The sequence below is a fragment of the Pavona decussata genome, unplaced genomic scaffold (assembly GCF_977016875.1).
Source record: "Pavona decussata unplaced genomic scaffold, jaPavDecu1.1 SCAFFOLD_240, whole genome shotgun sequence".
Taxonomy (NCBI): Eukaryota; Metazoa; Cnidaria; class Anthozoa; order Scleractinia; family Agariciidae; genus Pavona; species Pavona decussata.
Window position 1 is genome coordinate 163,145 of NW_028145645.1, and position 16,935 is coordinate 180,079.

General features: G+C 38.6%; 2 protein-coding genes, 1 long non-coding RNA gene and 1 pseudogene across 6 annotated transcripts in view; 1 reads left to right on the forward strand and 3 right to left on the reverse strand.

Moving 5' to 3' along the window:
- Positions 1 to 2,965, reverse strand: part of LOC146457558 (sacsin-like) — a 36,847-nt gene extending 33,882 nt beyond the window's left edge. Inside the window, exon 1 of the mRNA XM_085091814.1 lies at positions 2,857 to 2,965. The gene's annotated coding sequence lies outside the window, so the exon portion shown is untranslated. The remainder of the gene's footprint in view (positions 1 to 2,856) is intronic.
- A 2,824-nt stretch (positions 2,966 to 5,789) lies between these two features.
- Positions 5,790 to 16,935, forward strand: part of LOC146457559 (ZP domain-containing protein-like) — a 74,254-nt pseudogene continuing 63,108 nt past the window's right edge. Inside the window, exons 1-7 of the transcript XR_014858439.1 lie at positions 5,790 to 5,904; positions 6,764 to 6,880; positions 7,700 to 7,825; positions 9,076 to 9,201; positions 10,168 to 10,573; positions 11,252 to 11,419; positions 11,945 to 12,273. The product of XR_014858439.1 is annotated as a ZP domain-containing protein-like (transcript). The remainder of the gene's footprint in view (positions 5,905 to 6,763; positions 6,881 to 7,699; positions 7,826 to 9,075; positions 9,202 to 10,167; positions 10,574 to 11,251; positions 11,420 to 11,944; positions 12,274 to 16,935) is intronic.
- LOC146457561 (uncharacterized) overlaps positions 14,393 to 16,935 on the reverse strand; it is a 70,668-nt gene continuing 68,125 nt past the window's right edge. The window contains exon 2 of the long non-coding RNA XR_014858440.1: positions 14,393 to 15,129. This is a non-coding gene — a long non-coding RNA (uncharacterized LOC146457561). The remainder of the gene's footprint in view (positions 15,130 to 16,935) is intronic.
- Positions 14,393 to 16,935, reverse strand: part of LOC146457560 (sacsin-like) — a 55,342-nt gene continuing 52,799 nt past the window's right edge. For all 3 annotated transcript variants that reach the window (XM_085091803.1, XM_085091804.1, XM_085091805.1), the window contains exons 9-10: positions 16,320 to 16,599; positions 14,393 to 15,786 (exon numbers count right to left, since the gene is read on the reverse strand). In XM_085091803.1, coding sequence (XP_084947929.1) covers positions 16,321 to 16,599 — 279 coding nt within the window. In that variant the 3' untranslated portion in view covers positions 14,393 to 15,786; position 16,320. The remainder of the gene's footprint in view (positions 15,787 to 16,319; positions 16,600 to 16,935) is intronic.

Sequence of the window (16,935 nt, forward strand, 5' to 3'; positions counted from 1 at the left end):
AAAAATTGAAATTAAGGTTACACACACAGTTTTCAAAGCTTTGCGAATAAATCTGTTGTGAATGGGCAACGCTGCAGGAAGTACCAATGAATTTATAGCTGATTTGGACTACTTGAAACTGAGTGCATTAAGATTAGTAAACTTGCCAAGTATAAAGGTGATATGTCCGGAAGCGAGCGAAGATATAGTTCTGCAAAGTCGCCAAATTTTACAGACGTTTGTACCATACAAGCGTCTGTAAAATCTCGTGACTTTGCGGATGCATGCCCTCATTAGTTTTAAACATATCATTCTCAAACTTAGCAAACTTACTAATTTTAAAGCGTCCTTTCCAGCGGTGTCGGTGGATTTTTGCTAACTGGTCCAAGTCAAAAGTTTAAAAAACCATGGAAGGTTCTATTAATTTGAACATTTCCCGAAGAAAGCCGTATCTAACGGCGATGTTAAAATAAGGCAACGTTGCAGAAATAAAATGTCATGATAATTATACCACCGAACCAACTGGTGTTAGAAAATAGAATGATAAATGTCCCCAAGATTTTGGAGATTGGCAGATAAAACTTTCTCACATTCACACAGAGAAATTGTAACTAAGAAATAACTTTAAAAGTTTGGAATAGTGAACGACGCATTCAGGTTGTACCCTTTGTCCTTATCCTGATTCGATGGAAGAAACATTTTAAGGTGACTTCATACATTTCGCGCATCCGGACATTATCATGACCAAATCACCGACGTTCGTATCTTCTAACAAATTACCTTGAACGATGTCAATTCAGTTGACTGACCAGATCCCCGACAGCCAAACGCAAGATATACTTGTTTCTTTTATACTTAAAGCAGTATGTTTACACTTGCAGAAGTTTTAAGCTAAATGGCACGTAAAATGCCAGTGTATTTCATGTTACTCAGTTAGTAACCATGCCACCTAGTAAGGCCCGGTTCAGACGCCGAACTTTTCATGAGCCGAACCTAATACCTTGAATAAAGTACATGAAAAGTTCGGCGTCTGGATCAGTTGAGAACGGCTGTTTCAATTTGGAACGGCTCAGCCGTTCTTCCCGCCTTCAGGGCCTCTTCATATGATCCCGGTTACCGGGATGGCTCGGTAAGCGGGATGAATTTTGCAGTCCGTTCATATGGGAAATTTCATCCCGGTTACCGAGATGAAAAGTGGTGACGCGGTCAATCGAGCGTGACATTTACCGAACAAGCCCGGCAAGAATTTTTCATTTTTATCGGTTCTACAAACCTCAAAAGTATTATATCTTTATCTCTACCACGAAAAGGAACTGAATTATTTTGAACTAAAACATCTCAGAAATGAGCCGTAATAATCAAATATATGCGTTCTAAGACGCGAATGTTTGGTTATAGAGGGCCTCTTCATATGATCCCGGTTGACCGGGCTAGCCCGCTTACCGAGATCTCGCCTCATTCCTATTTCTTTTGTAAGAAATTCGATGTGTTCATATGAGAAGGCGGGCCAGCCCGGTTACCGAGATCTCGGTTTCAGCGACCGAGATCTCGGGAGTCCGGGACGAAAAATTTCTCATATGAACACGGTATCCCGGTTACCGGGATGAAGTCTATAACCAAACATTCGCGTCTTAGAACGGATATATTTGATTATTACGGCTCATTTCTGAGATGTTCTAGTTCAAAATAATTCCTTTTCGTAGTAGAGATAAAGATATTATACTTTTGAGGTTTGTAGAACTGATAAAAATGAAAAATTCTTACCGGGCTTGTTCGGTAAATGTCACGCTCGATTGACCGCGTCACCACTTTTCATCTCGGTAACCGGGATGAAATTTCCCATATGAACAGACTGCAAAATTCATCCCGTTTACCGAGCCATCCCGGTAACCGGGATCATATGAAGAGGCCCTCAGCCGGGAATTTCGGCTTTGGAACGGCTTTGATTCAGACGCCGAACCTTTTATGAGCCGAAGCTAATGCATAAATTATTATAACATATTTCAAAGGAAAAAAGGAAAAAATAAAAAAAAAATAAAAACCGCTGACATTTCGATCGGTTTTGCTTCAAGTAAATTAAGTTCGGCTAATTAAGTTCAGCGTCTGAATCAAAAGGAAGGATTTTCGTGATTTGCGCCGACCATAATTTCAATTAAATTCGGCTCATAAAAAGTTCGGCGTCTGAACTGGGCCTAACCGGACATAACTGAAACCTCAAACCTCGATTTCACTGATATGATATCCCTGCTGTAGTGGACCTTGAAGATTGGCCCATGATCAGGCAATGGTGAATCAAATTCTATTATTAAATAAGGACACAGCGCAAAAAGTAACTTTTAGATATAGAAAAGGATCCTGTAAACTCGAGCTCACCTGCTCGACAGACCGGTAAACTATGACAACAATTTAAATCAACATGGCGGGCTTATTATAAGCGAGAAATCGTGTTTGAAAAATTCATCTTCGGTGTGTACACTAAAGGGAAATATATAAAAATGATCATTTTGTGGAAGTAAGTATTTTTGCTATGGGTTTTTTTTATATTTTGAACGAGTCCTAATGTTCGAATCGCGGGTTCATTAACACAGCTTTGAAATCGGCCGTAAAAATCACTCCATAAACACACAGCCGGCATGGTTTACTACTAGTTATATCCCTTATTGCGCGGTTATAAAGAACTTACAATTAATTTCTCGGAATTATTTAATCAACGAAGAGACCGTAGTAGATGTTCGTTGGTTCGCACTACAATTACCGCAGTAAGCGTAACCGGCATTTCTCACGCAATTTTGCCGCTGCCTGCGAAAAACATTTGAACGAACCGTTGAGCAGTTGATTATCTCGAATAAAGACCAATAAAAGCAACAAATAACTCACCAAAAACTTCACAGACAAGAAAATTTCCCCCTGATGTAAGTCAACGAAAATTTGCAGTTCCTTCTAGAACCTTCAAGGTAAAGTTCTTCCAGTGATTTCCCGGAATCGTTAGCTGAACAAACCGTAGACGTCACGTGATCAGGTTTCTCGGAATATCGACGCACCTCATCGCACATCCGGTGTTATCTGCATATCGAAAACCTTACAATGGAGGTTTAAAAGGTTGAGCCGAAAAGATTTATATTCAATTAAAAACTTTCACGTCTTTTTTCTCAGGATTTTCGTACTTCTCTTAGAAAAATTGTTTGAAGTTGGAAAGCTACGTAACACAGCTAGATATAAATAAATACGCTAGATCATATGCACAACAATCTTTAAAACCTTATCGCAAAATGCGAAGACATTAAATAATTCACGCAAAATAAAAGTACTTACTATAAGAAGATTGCTTGTTTTGCAATCGAAAATTTGTGTTTCCCTAAAAGAGAAGGGACTAGAACGTTTCGGTCGCAAAATCTTATCGGGGTTATATTGGCTGGAAAGCCGGATATACTATTATGTTATGCAATATTTCATGGCAGCTTAGATTATTTTTTGACAAATTCCAAGTATGAAGTAAATGGCAAAATTTTCTGGTGAATAGGTTTTAAAGAAACTGTGGTGCTGTGTAGTTAGGGAGTGAAAACGAATGTTTAGTTTTATCAGCGAAGTTGGAAAGGTAATTTGGCAACCATAAAGAGATTTGAATGCTAACGTTTCCAGCGTTAAACCTAAACGGTCTTAAACCTTATCGCCTCTTTTGATAAAACCAAACATTCGAACAACAACTTTATTTCACATTTCCTTGCATTTTCAAACTGTTTTATATTAAAACTTTCCATATTGAGAATATACAATTAACATTTTACACTGAATATACGTTTTATATAAGGATATGCCTAGCAGCTAGATAACCGCAAATGAGGTTTTCGAGCTAGTAGAGCGCATGCGTAATTTGTTTGTTTTTGTGTACGTGGGACACCGGCTTATTCAACGCTTGAAACTGATCCATTTGAGTGTATGTAAATGCTCCAGAACTGTTGACCCTTTGTTATCTTAATTTAATAGACTTTAATAGATTTGATGCCTGAGTGATTTTTCCTGTTTCGTTATCTGCATTTGAAAGCACTTCACTGCAGGTGATGGTAAGACAATAAAGCACTAAAAAATAAACTTTACAATTTCATGCTGTCCTGTGTTGTTAAAAAAATAGCAATGCGGAAATTTTTCAGGTCAAAAACATTTCAATTTTCAGGTGCCGGGTGTTAGCTCAGTTCGCTTTCAGCAAACATGGTGAAGCAAACCTCTGTATGAAATTTTTCTGTTGTTCAGTGTACTTGCTGTCTTCGGAATAAGAGATACTGCATACGGGAGTAAAGAAGTAACAAGCTACGTAGGTAGGTCAATTAAGAACATCAAGCATGCATTGTTACGGTCGCGTATGATCTGAAATGAGCGGTTGAGTCTAGAGCCCGGTGCTCTTTTCTAGGACTATTTCGAAATAAGGAGTACTTGAAAGATATAGCAATTAATTGTACTGTTTGCTGTTTGGAGCAATATTCCATACGCGTTTTCGTGATTACTACTCGTGATTAATATTCCTGCTCCCGAATGTAGAATGATAGCTTACCGATACATTGGTTCGGCTGAATAACACACAGCTTGAAATACCCCTTGTTTAAGTTTTATTTGGAGACTCAAAAATTAACGAAGAGCAAAAACACACGATTCAGTATCTTAACGTAACATAAACTTCTACAGACTTTTGCAATGCTTTACTATGTGAGCGTATTCTAATTGTAAATAACTTAGATGTATGTACTATTTACTTAAATATTGTGACATGAGATATGTATTTTTTATCTTGTGAGGAAATAAAGACTTATTATTATTATTATTATTATTATTATTATTATCATCATCATCATCATCATCATCATTATTATTATTATTATTATTATCATCATCATCATCATCATCATCATCATCATCATCATCATTATTATTATTATTATTATTATTATTATTATTATTAATATAACAACCATAGTGACCATTTCATTAATTAATTAATACTCCCTGAAATAGCTAAGAATAAAAAAAATGCCAGGGAGCAGGATTAAATAAAATAAATTAACCCTTTAATCCCTAATAGTGCCAATTGGCACATAATGCCATAACGTTTTCAACATTTGACAGATTTCTATGATTTTTTGACACCAAGATGGTCTTGTGAAGCTTAACCACTCTCCCATGTATATGTGATATGGTTGACCATCCCCCATAACTTTTCAACTTTCCCCCCTCCCCCTAGAAGTTGTGGGTCTCAGATATCTCTCTCGTTAATGAACATGTCGAGAACTGCAAGATAAGCTATAGTTAAGGGGTATACATAATGTACACAAGGATTGTGACGTTTTTGAACTTCTAAATTTTTACTTTTTAAGTCCATTTTTCTCAAACCCATAACTTTTCTCATTCATAATTTTTTTCAGTTATGAAATAACACTCATGAGAAGCTTTAAAATGGTATATCATACATGGACATTGAGTTTGTAGTCCTGGATCTGGAGAAAATGTCGTTTTGCCTTAATACTGAAAGGATTAAATTAAATATTGATAACAGAGCCGACCAAGGTGGCAGATATCTTTGATGCCGTCTTCGATTCGTCTCAGCCGCACAGGCACATCAACACGTACTAAATGACTTTCATTCGTAGAGGACGTTGATTACAGGCTATCTATAAATCTAAGGTACGAACAGGTAAAATATTGTAACCCAGCGATGGAGAGGCTCAATCCACACTCCCTTCTGACACTAAGTGTTATGAGTTTGTATGTAAGACCAAGGAAAGTTGTGACTGCTTTTCGTTTCTTATTTTTCAACAGTCCTCCCAAGCTCCTGCACCGAGCGTCCTAGCTACAACGGAGCTACATGTATTAAAATGAATGGTAATTCCTTCGACTGCATATGCCCTGAAAGATTCACTGGACTCCTCTGTGAGAGAGGTAATCGAATGTTATTAAACATACTCTTCTTGATACACTGTACACTACTCGCAACTTTAGCGCAGTTGTAGGCAATTTAGGGAACTGTTCCTGCGTAAAACATTCCGGCTTTTTAAATATTTGATGTCCAATGGGTTGTTAATAATGAATCCCTTTTTTTAAAATATCACGGGACAAAATTTCTGAGAAAAGCTGATGCAAAATTGTCTCCTTGAACTGCCTACTTAGGCAGCAGGATAGAAGACTCAACTGCATACCAGACTCAGCGATAGAGCTTCTTTAACCCAGGATAATATATATGAAGGGCTAAAACTTTTACGATTAGCTTAACTTTTGCTTAGACGTTTACTGTTAAGGATTCCATCCACGAGCGCAACAGTTTTGTACCTTGCATACTGTATATGGAATACACTAGCGACACAGGGAAGTTTTATCCATTTTCATATAGCCATTTTTGTGAATGTCTTTAGCAGAAGTAAAAGTAAGAACCACTTTTTCAGTCGCGGATCTAGGGGAGTTTGGGAGGCCGGACCTCCTTCTTAATTTTCGAGCGAGGGGCTGAGATATTTCGTTTGGCAAAGAGAACAAATCAGCCGAACGAGAGCGGGCCCCACACCTATCTGGAGGTTTGGATCCACCATTGTTCTTAAACCGTAAGCGTAAGTACTGTTCAGTAGCTATAATAAGTGGTCCGGCATTTGGTTTTCAGCTATCAACTCAAAAGCGTGAACCACTTGAATATATAGCATTGCAATGAGAAGCAAAGTAGTGTTTCGGCACGATAACTACATTTTACCGTGTGAGTGGGCTTCTCGTATACACACTGGTAATGACTGTCAACCATTGTTTTATCCAATAGAACGTGATCCATGTGACAGCAGCCCTTGTAAAAATGGTGGGACGTGCACAAAGGTGACGTTCAAAGTTTTTAATTGCACTTGTGCTAAAGGATACACTGGACCCAGCTGCGCTCAGGGTAAGAAGCTTTTTAAAGGCTTTTTTTTCGCAACTAGTAAAGTTGCGTACATAACTAACTGCAGTGGTCAAACTTTCATCTGCAGTTTAAACGTATGAATTTCATATATCCCACTTCGATCCAGTCAGATCATGCATGTACGATCTATACATGATTAACACTGGTCTTTTGAAAGTCATCAAAATTATGTTGAGTTGCTTTAGAAGAGTTAAAAATATCAATAAACGTGGCAGGCTCCGGTTAGAACAGTAAATATTAGCCACAGTTTGAGTAGCCACTCAGAGCACGCTAATCTCGTACCCAGGTCGTCTCACTTTCTGGGAGAGAACATCTGGTAAAATCTGATTGGAGAACGTCGGGAGATATCTTCACCCATTTGGGTAACATATAAAGAGCACGCGAAAAATTACGTGTAAACTGTATAAAATCTATGCAAGATTCTTGTTACTCAGCCGACATACTAAGTTGTGGTTTTGTTTTACGCTGCCACGAGCATCTTTCAGTTACACCAAACTGTGAATATTTATCACTGATATGGTGTATTTTCTATATTACATTCAGAGTGTAACAACGCGGCAATGATCTCAGTTTACACTTACGCTAGTGTAACCAAGGCGGAAATCTATTATATGCATTGAATGATCCCCTAACATTATGTTGCATTGCAAAATGCTCGCACTATTCGGTCTCTGCTTAAACCGATCAGGAAAATTTGAAAAGTGATCGTTTGCTCGCGACCTTCATTAGTGATAAGGTTTTGACACTCGTGCAGTAATAATAAATTTTGATGCTAAGAGCTTAGCATTGTTCTTGACACAGATATCAACGAGTGCAGGACGGACAATGGTGGCTGCCAAGATATCTGCGTAAATACTGTTGGAGGATTTCACTGCGCATGCTCAAATCCTGGGTATAGACTTGCCTCAGACAAACGCCATTGTATTGGTAAGCTTTGTTTCTTTACAGCAAATTCACTGTAGTTTGTCAATAGTTATCAACTTGAACTGGCATGGCGAGCCTTGTCTTGTGCGTGCTTTGAGGGTTCGACCAGTGCAGCTGAGAAAGGAGCTGGGAACATCTAAATGAGTAAAAACAGTTTAATTTTGTCTGAGCTATGTCCATGGAAACAAGGATGTTTTCCTCGCAAAATCGAGTAAAAAGTGGCTACCCAATTTATTATTATTACTATTATTTATTATTTTTTGTGACAAAAATTTTTGTTCTGCCCAAACGGTCATTTACATGTAAACGTTTTGCACCAGAAGGAGAAATTCCAAGAAGTGGGTTGAAAAATCGAGACGCAGCCGAGCTTTTCTTGACGAACTTCGAGGCTTTTCGAAACCGGTTGAAACACTTGTCCTTCTCAAAACATTAATAATTCTTGGAGAAATTCCAAGCAAAAGTTCATCAAAGTTGTGACAATTTAGAATAACTCCTTTTTTTTTTTTCGCTTTATGGATTGTTAATGAGCTTAAGCAAATATCTTCCTGCACATTTATGTTAACTTTATCCTAAAGGACCTAATCCATGTGAGAGACGTCCTTGCAAAAATGGAGGCACGTGTGCCAAGGTGGGGTCTTACGTCTTCAAATGCACGTGCGCTCAAGGAGGAAATCTCGGAAATACTGGTCACGTATGACGTGGATTGACTGTAACGAAGTGTTTTAGTTGTCACCAAACGTGTTCGCATACAGTTAAAAAAATTGCATATAAATTAAAAACATTATCTTGTTTTACTAACACCTGCTTGCGCTGCTGAACTTGTTTCGTTGCATCTTCGTTAATTTTACTCGGTGATTTCTTTACCTTCCCTAAATTCTATTTGTTCTGTCTTTGACTTTAATAACTGAAATAATACTAATTTTGTCCTTAAACAGTTGTAAGTCTGGCCCGCCTAGATTAGCTCTCGCTACCTGTGGGCCTGTCTCTCTTTTTTGCTAAATTTTTGAATCCTTTTGAATGAACTTGAAACGTGAAACTTGAAAAAACAAACAAAAACATCATTAGACTATCAGATTACTACTGCATTGGTTTAATCATTACGTGAAAGCTAAAGCGAAGAGCCACTGCGCTAAATATCCAACTGTGATGCAAATTCCAGTTTAAACAACGCTTCAACCTTAATCAATTAATATTTAATTTGCCGAACAAATGGGGTTAATTATCTGTTTACTGACACCTTCCTTTTGGGACAGACGTTGACGAGTGTAAGCTGAACAATGGCGATTGTCAAGATATTTGCGTCAATGCTGTCGGAGGTTACTACTGCGCATGCTCAGATCCTCAGTTTAGTATCGCCCCAGACAAGCGTCACTGTGTTGGTAAGTTGCCTAATTTTATTTTGAGAACTCGATCGTTAAGCATTTTGGCGAGAGCAAAATGAAATAATTGCAATGAAATACGATAGATGTAATGTAATGATGTAACATTCATTATATCAAGGGCTTGAGACGAAGAAAAAATTTTGAGTCCCGAGGGGAATCAACCTATGACTTGTCGTAAACCACTTAGTTTTAGAGAAATGCGTGAAAAGATAGGCCATTTACCAGCTAGGTGTATATGAAACGCGCGTTCTGGAAGCTGTTAGCATCAGCAATGTTGGAAATCGTCCCGTGTGGTGTTGAATGTTATGTTTTGGAATGTTATTGTTATGGCTTCGATTTCGGTCGGGGAATCAATTTTTTTGTCCCCTTCCACTCGCGTACACCCCTGACAATACTGTAGTCCCGAGAAATTCTTCAATTGTCAAAAAGGTTTGGGTGTTTTTAGACCATTTACAGTCAATCCACGTGACGCGTGACCGGTATTTTTTAAAATTTGAACGAGTTTTGTCAGTTTTGAACTGAGAGTTCCCGTAGAAATTTCCCTAGTTTATTGACGGTATAAATCTATGCATTTTTCTTTTACTTTTTACATTACAGCATTAAGTATTTTAGGAATAACAATTGTTTCCCAAGTATTTTGCACCTTTTTTTTTTTTTTTTTTCAGTTAATGCATCTTTTTCGGAAAGATTTCCAGAGAAAATGTTAAACATTCCCATTCAAATGCTGGACATTACAAAGAGGACTTCGAACGTTCATTTCATTCTCGGAAATACTGGTCACGCATGACGTGGATTGACTGTAACGAAGTGTTTTAGTTGTCACCAAACGTGTTCGCATAAAGTTAAAAAAATTGCATATAAATTAGAAACATTCTCTTGTTTTACTAACACCTGCTTCCGCTGCTGAACTTAAAACAATTAAAACGGATTTTGTTATGTTGTGATGAATTTTTCTATAAACAGCTGAAGGAGTGGATCTAGACTGCGGACAGAACAACATGACAATCACTCTTCCCAAGTCCCTTCTCTTGGGCCTGGACCGTGAGCACCTGAGGCTGATAGACGTACACTGCAAGGCATCTGAAAATCTTACGCACTTCTTCCTGTCAACAAAGCTGACGGGTTGTAAAACAGAGCTCAGGCATAAAGGAGATTACGCCATTTACAGCAACATGGTTTCTGAAATTCCTATCAAGCAAAATCAAATCATAACCCGCGTGCGCAACGCTATGATACCGTTCTATTGCTTCTACTCAAAATGGGGCGTGGTCTCGTCGATCGGAATCAAGCCAATGAGCAAGAAGGTTGTTCTGTCTTCTAGAGGATTTGGGAGATTCACTATCACTTTGGATTTGTTCAAGAAAGACAAGTAAGTCAGGAGATTTCATTAATATTGTGAGGAACGCTGCTTTGCTAGAATTTGATGAAAGTGTACTGTTTAACAAATTAATGATCTTCTGAACTTTTTTCCCTTCAATGTTTTAATTAGGAATCCTTGTGCCTGTACTCAGTTGATGATGAGCATGGCCATACCAAACACATTCACGTCACAGCGTGTTCACGTTCTTGTTTATTTTAAGCTTGAACTTCACTCCAATTCAAAGGATCCTTGCTAACCAATCAGGAGGTTGACACAATTTTCACGCGGACCGAAACTTAAACTTTCTCGGGAAATCGTAATCTTGACCGAGTCTACAAATAGAGAGATCTGTGAAAATACCGTCCCACACAGTTAATATAGGAGTTGTACGCTCCCAGTAATGAGCTTCTGATTTTGCTTAGCTTTTTGCTTGTAGATTAATTAAGCTTGTTCTTGCAATAATAAGTTCGATATAGATTACAGACTGCAATAATTACATGAATGATTTTTACTGTTAGACTACTGTTCTCTGTGTTGAAAAAACATTTGAAGGGTGGAGTTACCCCTTTATGTGGCAGAATCTCCCAAACAGCGTGCGTTTCCTCGAAGCCCTTGAGATGGATTATAACGAAGACTTTCTTTCTGTGTTTGTAAGTAATAAAAAAGTGTACTGACTTCTATTTTCAGTTTCTGAAATCAATTTTCCCAACAAGACTTCCCTGTTAGGGAGAGAATGTTTTTTGAGGTGCAAGTTGACACTGAGGATGATCGGTTAACAATCCTTGCCTTGGATTGCCTTGCCATGCCTTCCCAGGACAGGAATTCAGAGCCCAGATACGATGTTATTAAGGACGGGTGCGTTTATAAAACTCCTCTTGATATATTTTCCACTGTTTACTCATTTTGTCTTCCTTATTTAATGCTGAAGAAATGCCATGTGCTTAATAGAGCGATGTTGGACCTTGGAACAATTATGTGCAAACAAATCCAAATTAATAGACCAAATGAAAAAATGGCAATTTGATTGGTTCAGAGAGCAAAGCAAATGCCTGTGGTTTTTTGGTGGGCTTCGATCTTTCACCCCTGCGTTTGTTTCAACCGTGGCGGGTGAAAAAAAAAGCCGGAAGAGGCGTCTGCTTTCGCAGGCTGTTCAGTAATATACTGTAGCAAACCAACCTGAAGCGTTATTCATATAATTATTGTCCAGACACAGTAATTACTGGATTTCAATCCTCTTTGAAGGTGCAATGCTCTTTAGTGGCGCTAGGACTGACTCGTACAGTAAAATAAATCATTTGCCTGCTTTTGATTCAAAGCGTTCGTGTGTTATTAAAAGTCAAAGCAAACCCCATGATACATGATATATATCTTGCTTCATAGATGTTCAGTTGACAAGACGCTAAGGTTCCATCCCCGCCCAGACCCGCAGACTCAGCGTTTTAGCCTGGAAGCCTTCCAATATGTCAGCAAACACCCTCAAGTCTTCTTCCACTGCAAGGTTAAAGTTTGCAACGTAACTGATCCAGCCTCGTGGTGTGAACAAGGCTGCATTAAACGAGAGCGACGAAGTACTAAGACTCTCCCTGACAACATAGATGACGTGTATTCTCTGGCCCAGGGTCCGCTCACACTGAACCGAGAAAAGTGGGGGACGGACGCAGACGATCAAGACCTCGATTTCCATAAGGGCACTCGAGTGTTAGAAAACAGTATGTATTGTTGGGTCAAGGAGGAGAGGAGAGTGAAAATATAAATAATCTAAACCAGGAGCCCATTGCCCAGAGCGTACAACTGTTATATGTTCGTGTGATGGCGTTTTCACCTTAGATTGAAGTCCCCACAAATCCGGTCTCCCAAGGGAACCATTCTAGCTTTGCACAATTTTCATGTGAACCGGAATTTAAATTTTCGCGGGAAATAGTACTCCCATACGTATCTAAACCTAAACCGACATGTGTAAACGCCGTTGCGAAGGCCAAGAATGGCAGTTATTCGCTCTGAGTAATGGGCTTCGGCCTAAACGAATTTACTTACAGCAAAATTAATTTAAGTGTTATTCGTTAAAGTATCAAAGTACAACTACCTTGGATAATAGGCTAATGGTTATCATAGCGTAAGAGCTATTTTGGCAAGGTGCTTCAGCAAAGTGAACCCTTTTCAAGACCAGACACTTTCCTTACCTTCCCCTCTTAAAGGAAAAGTACTAGAGTATCTCAGCTTCTACAGACGAGTGGCTTTTCTGGATAATGAGATAAACCGGACAGAAACAGCTATTTCAAATTCCAAAAAGAATCTCAGCTAATGCGAGCCTCGTTGGCTATCTATAATTTATTATAACCCACCCATCAATTTTCGCACGATTTTATTTTATTTTAAAGGGAACTGGGTGCTGAGAGACTCCTGGAACACATTGGCACACATGCACACGGCATACACGAAGGGAAATTCCGGAGACTCAGTAGTCGCTTAGGGTCTTTTACTAGAGCCCTTTTGAATTGGTTCATAACGGTTTTTAAATTTTGTTTTGTATCTTTTGCATTTCAGACAGGGACTAGATGCACGAATAGTACAAACGATGGGGAAATCACAGTTTGAAGGGAAAGGTCTTCGCGACGTTTCCCGAGAGAACCCGATTTCCCTTTCGTACATGATTTTTATATTAGAATTAGAAAAATACAATTTACCGACCAGAAGGAAACATTTGGAACAAATAGAAGGTGAAAGTTGAAGTTGAAAGAAATTAATTGCTAGGGTACTTTCTTTATGATTTCCACTAATATTTTTATTCTAGGTTTATCTTTCCATTTTCCTTGATTTATCTTGAAAGCTCCCTCAATCACAAAAAGGCAGTTCTCCTCTAGCCTTCCGCCCACCCCACTCCATGCTCTTTAAACGGGAGTTGGACTAGATTTCGTTTCTCTCGATGCTAACAGCCTTGTTTGTGTTTGTTGTCGTTGTTGATGATGTTGTTAAGGGGTTCCTTTAATACCCATATATAATACTTGCTTGAACTGCCCTTGCACGCTGTCGTTTAGTGCCGAGTGTCCCGTTTAAACGCCCCCATCTGAAATGATCATACCTTATTGCCATTCTAACCTTCGCCAGAAATAAAGGATGTTTTAAAGGGCTTTTATTTCACCCATTTTGAAATAACTGGTGATCCTTGTTATAGGATTGGCTCTCAGTTAGCTGTGCGATTTATTCACGAATTGTTCTGTTGTTGTTGTTATTTTTTCGTCTAAATCACATTCTTTTCTTCAGCCCATCAAAATGAAAATGAAATAATGATAACCAATCACATTTCATGCATTATAATACCTCCACTAGGCAAACAGTTTGCAGAAACATTTAGAACAAAAAGAGTCATTTGGGGGTGGGGGGATTTGGCAATTTCTGTTGACCAAATTCCCCCTCAGTTTTCCAGAGAAAGCCGGGTTTCTTGAAGTGGATAAATAAATAGTAATGCTGACAAAAATAAACTGTATGATTTCAAAATGGGTGAAATAAAGTGATAATTGAACGTGTCGTGCAATTTTGGTCAGCGTGCTCGTTCGATTTTGAAATCACGTGTATGTTTCAGCCCAAATCGCACTCCACTCAGTTCAATTACCATTATTTATTGTTATTGTTATTTCGTCTCAAAGATTTACTGAAAGGTTTCTAGTAAATTCTCGAATGGGTGAGCAATCTCTACAGCTTGATGATTTCTTTTCTAAAGGGCAACGGTGACACGCACTTGAAATGATGGCCTTGGCGTTTCAGATTGCAAATCAATCCCTCATCAATACCTCCCGTATTTAAAATTTATCACACTTATAAACCGGTGGCTCCCTTAAAAATTTAAACAATTTTATTTATCAGCAATATCAAAAAACAGTTTTACACTCATAAATCGGTGGCTGTCATAATAGAAAAGCTAAGGCAGAAATGAAATACTTGTTGCTACAGATAACTGAAATGAATCTAATGCTAATGGAGATATTGTAGAAAAATATATAAACTACTGAAATTGAACGCAAGGCTTCAATACATAATTGAGCTGAGTGAATTAAGACTTAGTGGCTCTTTATTCCGGCAACGTTCTATCTAACGGCTAACTGACCTTCTAGGCTAGACTTCATGTTCACTTCATTCAATTTTGAACCCTGTTTGGCTAAGAAACGCTTGAACTATTAACGATGAGTAAAAAATACGCGAGACTTTTGTAAACAAACAAGCTATCCTACTTCATATAAAATAAGTTTACTGGTCGACTTCTTTTCTCGCTGTGAATTCATTTGATATCTTATTTTAAAAGTAATTAAAGAAAGGCGCTTTTAAAGAACGTCACCAAGTGGCAAAGTTCTTTACCTACAATACAAACAACGGGAAATTTAATAAAACTATCTTTGCAATTGCATGTAACTAGCTAAAGCTGTTACGTTTGCAAGACTTAATCCCACTTTGTGGGGTGAGTGTAACTAACTGCCAGGGTATACACATGAATTGTATTATCGTTTTAGTGTTGGTCCTTGTCGCTTGACAGGATACAGCTTTGTGGAAAAAGCTCTTTCGCCAAAATCGATCTTATCAAAAACGGCCATAGGGCTACGGGTCTAGCCGGTTGAGCTTACCCTGATTAAGGCCGCCAATCATTAGATGGTCCTATGTGGTGTACGCCCTAAGCAACTAAATCGCGAGACAACATGACAACAATTATTTTCAGTCTAAGATTTAAAATTGCTGACGCTGAAATCTAGAGATTTTTGTGAAACACCAGGACGAGACGGCTAAATCATTGTAAACAAATGGATAAACTCTAACAAGCTTTTGTGATTGATTAACGACCAAAATTCGTCTCTGGCTGGTTATTTCTTCACTACTAAGTCACACAAGAAATAAAGCATACTGTTGGAAATACAGCCTACATTGTAAGAAATTTCTGAGGCAGGTTTGATCAAACTTTAACTTAAAGTCCTTAGCGGCTGCTACAGCATCTACTAGGACTTGCTTGCTAATGTCCAAGAAAGCCTATCATGAAGGCTCTACGTAGCCACCACAATCGTTTCTCAAAATTGTTCTCATTATTTGGTTTATAAAATGTAATCACAAAGAAAAACTAAAACCGCTACCGCTATCCTTTACATGACAACAGCGAGATTAGCTTGAAGCACGTTGAGGCATTAAAATACAGTAGCGTCGCTTTTTATAGGTTCCTTCACCGTCTGAATGCGTCGTTGGAACTGGAAAGCAAAGACAAACGCCTATTAAAAGAAATTTCAAGAAAAAAACTCCTAACAAGACGTAAAAGACGCAGATATACAGCTGTGAACTCTCCCCTCGCTGCAACAAAGACAATCATTGAATCACACTGCATTTACAAGGGGAGTAACTGTTATATGCTATTGTATTATTACAGTAACGCGGGCACCGTTGATAGAAGTACGAGAGAGGTTCATACCGTACCGGACAGGTTTCAAACTGGCAGATCGCTAAAGGACTTCCGATTACCTGTTCCCAAGTTGCCACGAGCAGGACGAATCAGTAAAATAATTCCACTCTCAAGAGCGGAGCGAGAAGCTCGACAAAAAAGCTTGCGCTAGATCGTTGCCTCATCGTAAGAAACTTGAGGTCTTTGCGGTACAGTTTTCTTACAGCACAAAAACAATCTACCACATTGTAAATACAGGGTTAACCTGACAAAAAGACAATTAGCACTAATTTTAAAGAATTGGGTTTAGATAGGTAGATTTCAAATTTTCTATTGGAAACAAACCTCAGAAAATTCGGCTTCTAACTCCTTGGACAATCCTCTTGGCTAGTGTCAAGGCATCTTGGGCCATCTGGACATTGTACACTTCGTTTGGAATCCGGGGGGCGCTCACCATGTCTGGATACCGCATGCGTGTGTAACCACCCACAACTCCCTCCAACTGGCTGGCAAACTGAAGTAGTTCAGGTTCATTGAAACTGTAGCAAATTTGAACCAAGTTGTGGACGTTCGATTTTTCTGCATCTATGGTGTACTGGACAGCTTTTAGGGCCTTCTCTGCTGCCTATGGACGTAACATTTTCTGTCATTAGGCGTCGTCACGAACGTATAGTAAACGGAAATAACCTGTTCCAAGAGTGTCGGTACGTAACCAGGTACATTAACTTTACGAACTGACTGACACCACCTTTCCATTCCTGGATGCCACTCAAAGCAGTGTTTTTTGGATTGACGGTGTAGCTCTTACTATAACCACAGCCATCACATAATTAGGGCCCTTGAAGTACGCTTGTAATGAATCCGAAAAACATTTACACGCCACTAAAAGGTCTATCAATTCAAACCAATTATCTTGGCAACTTTCTCCTTAATTACACTTGTGAATAAATAAAAATGCCAT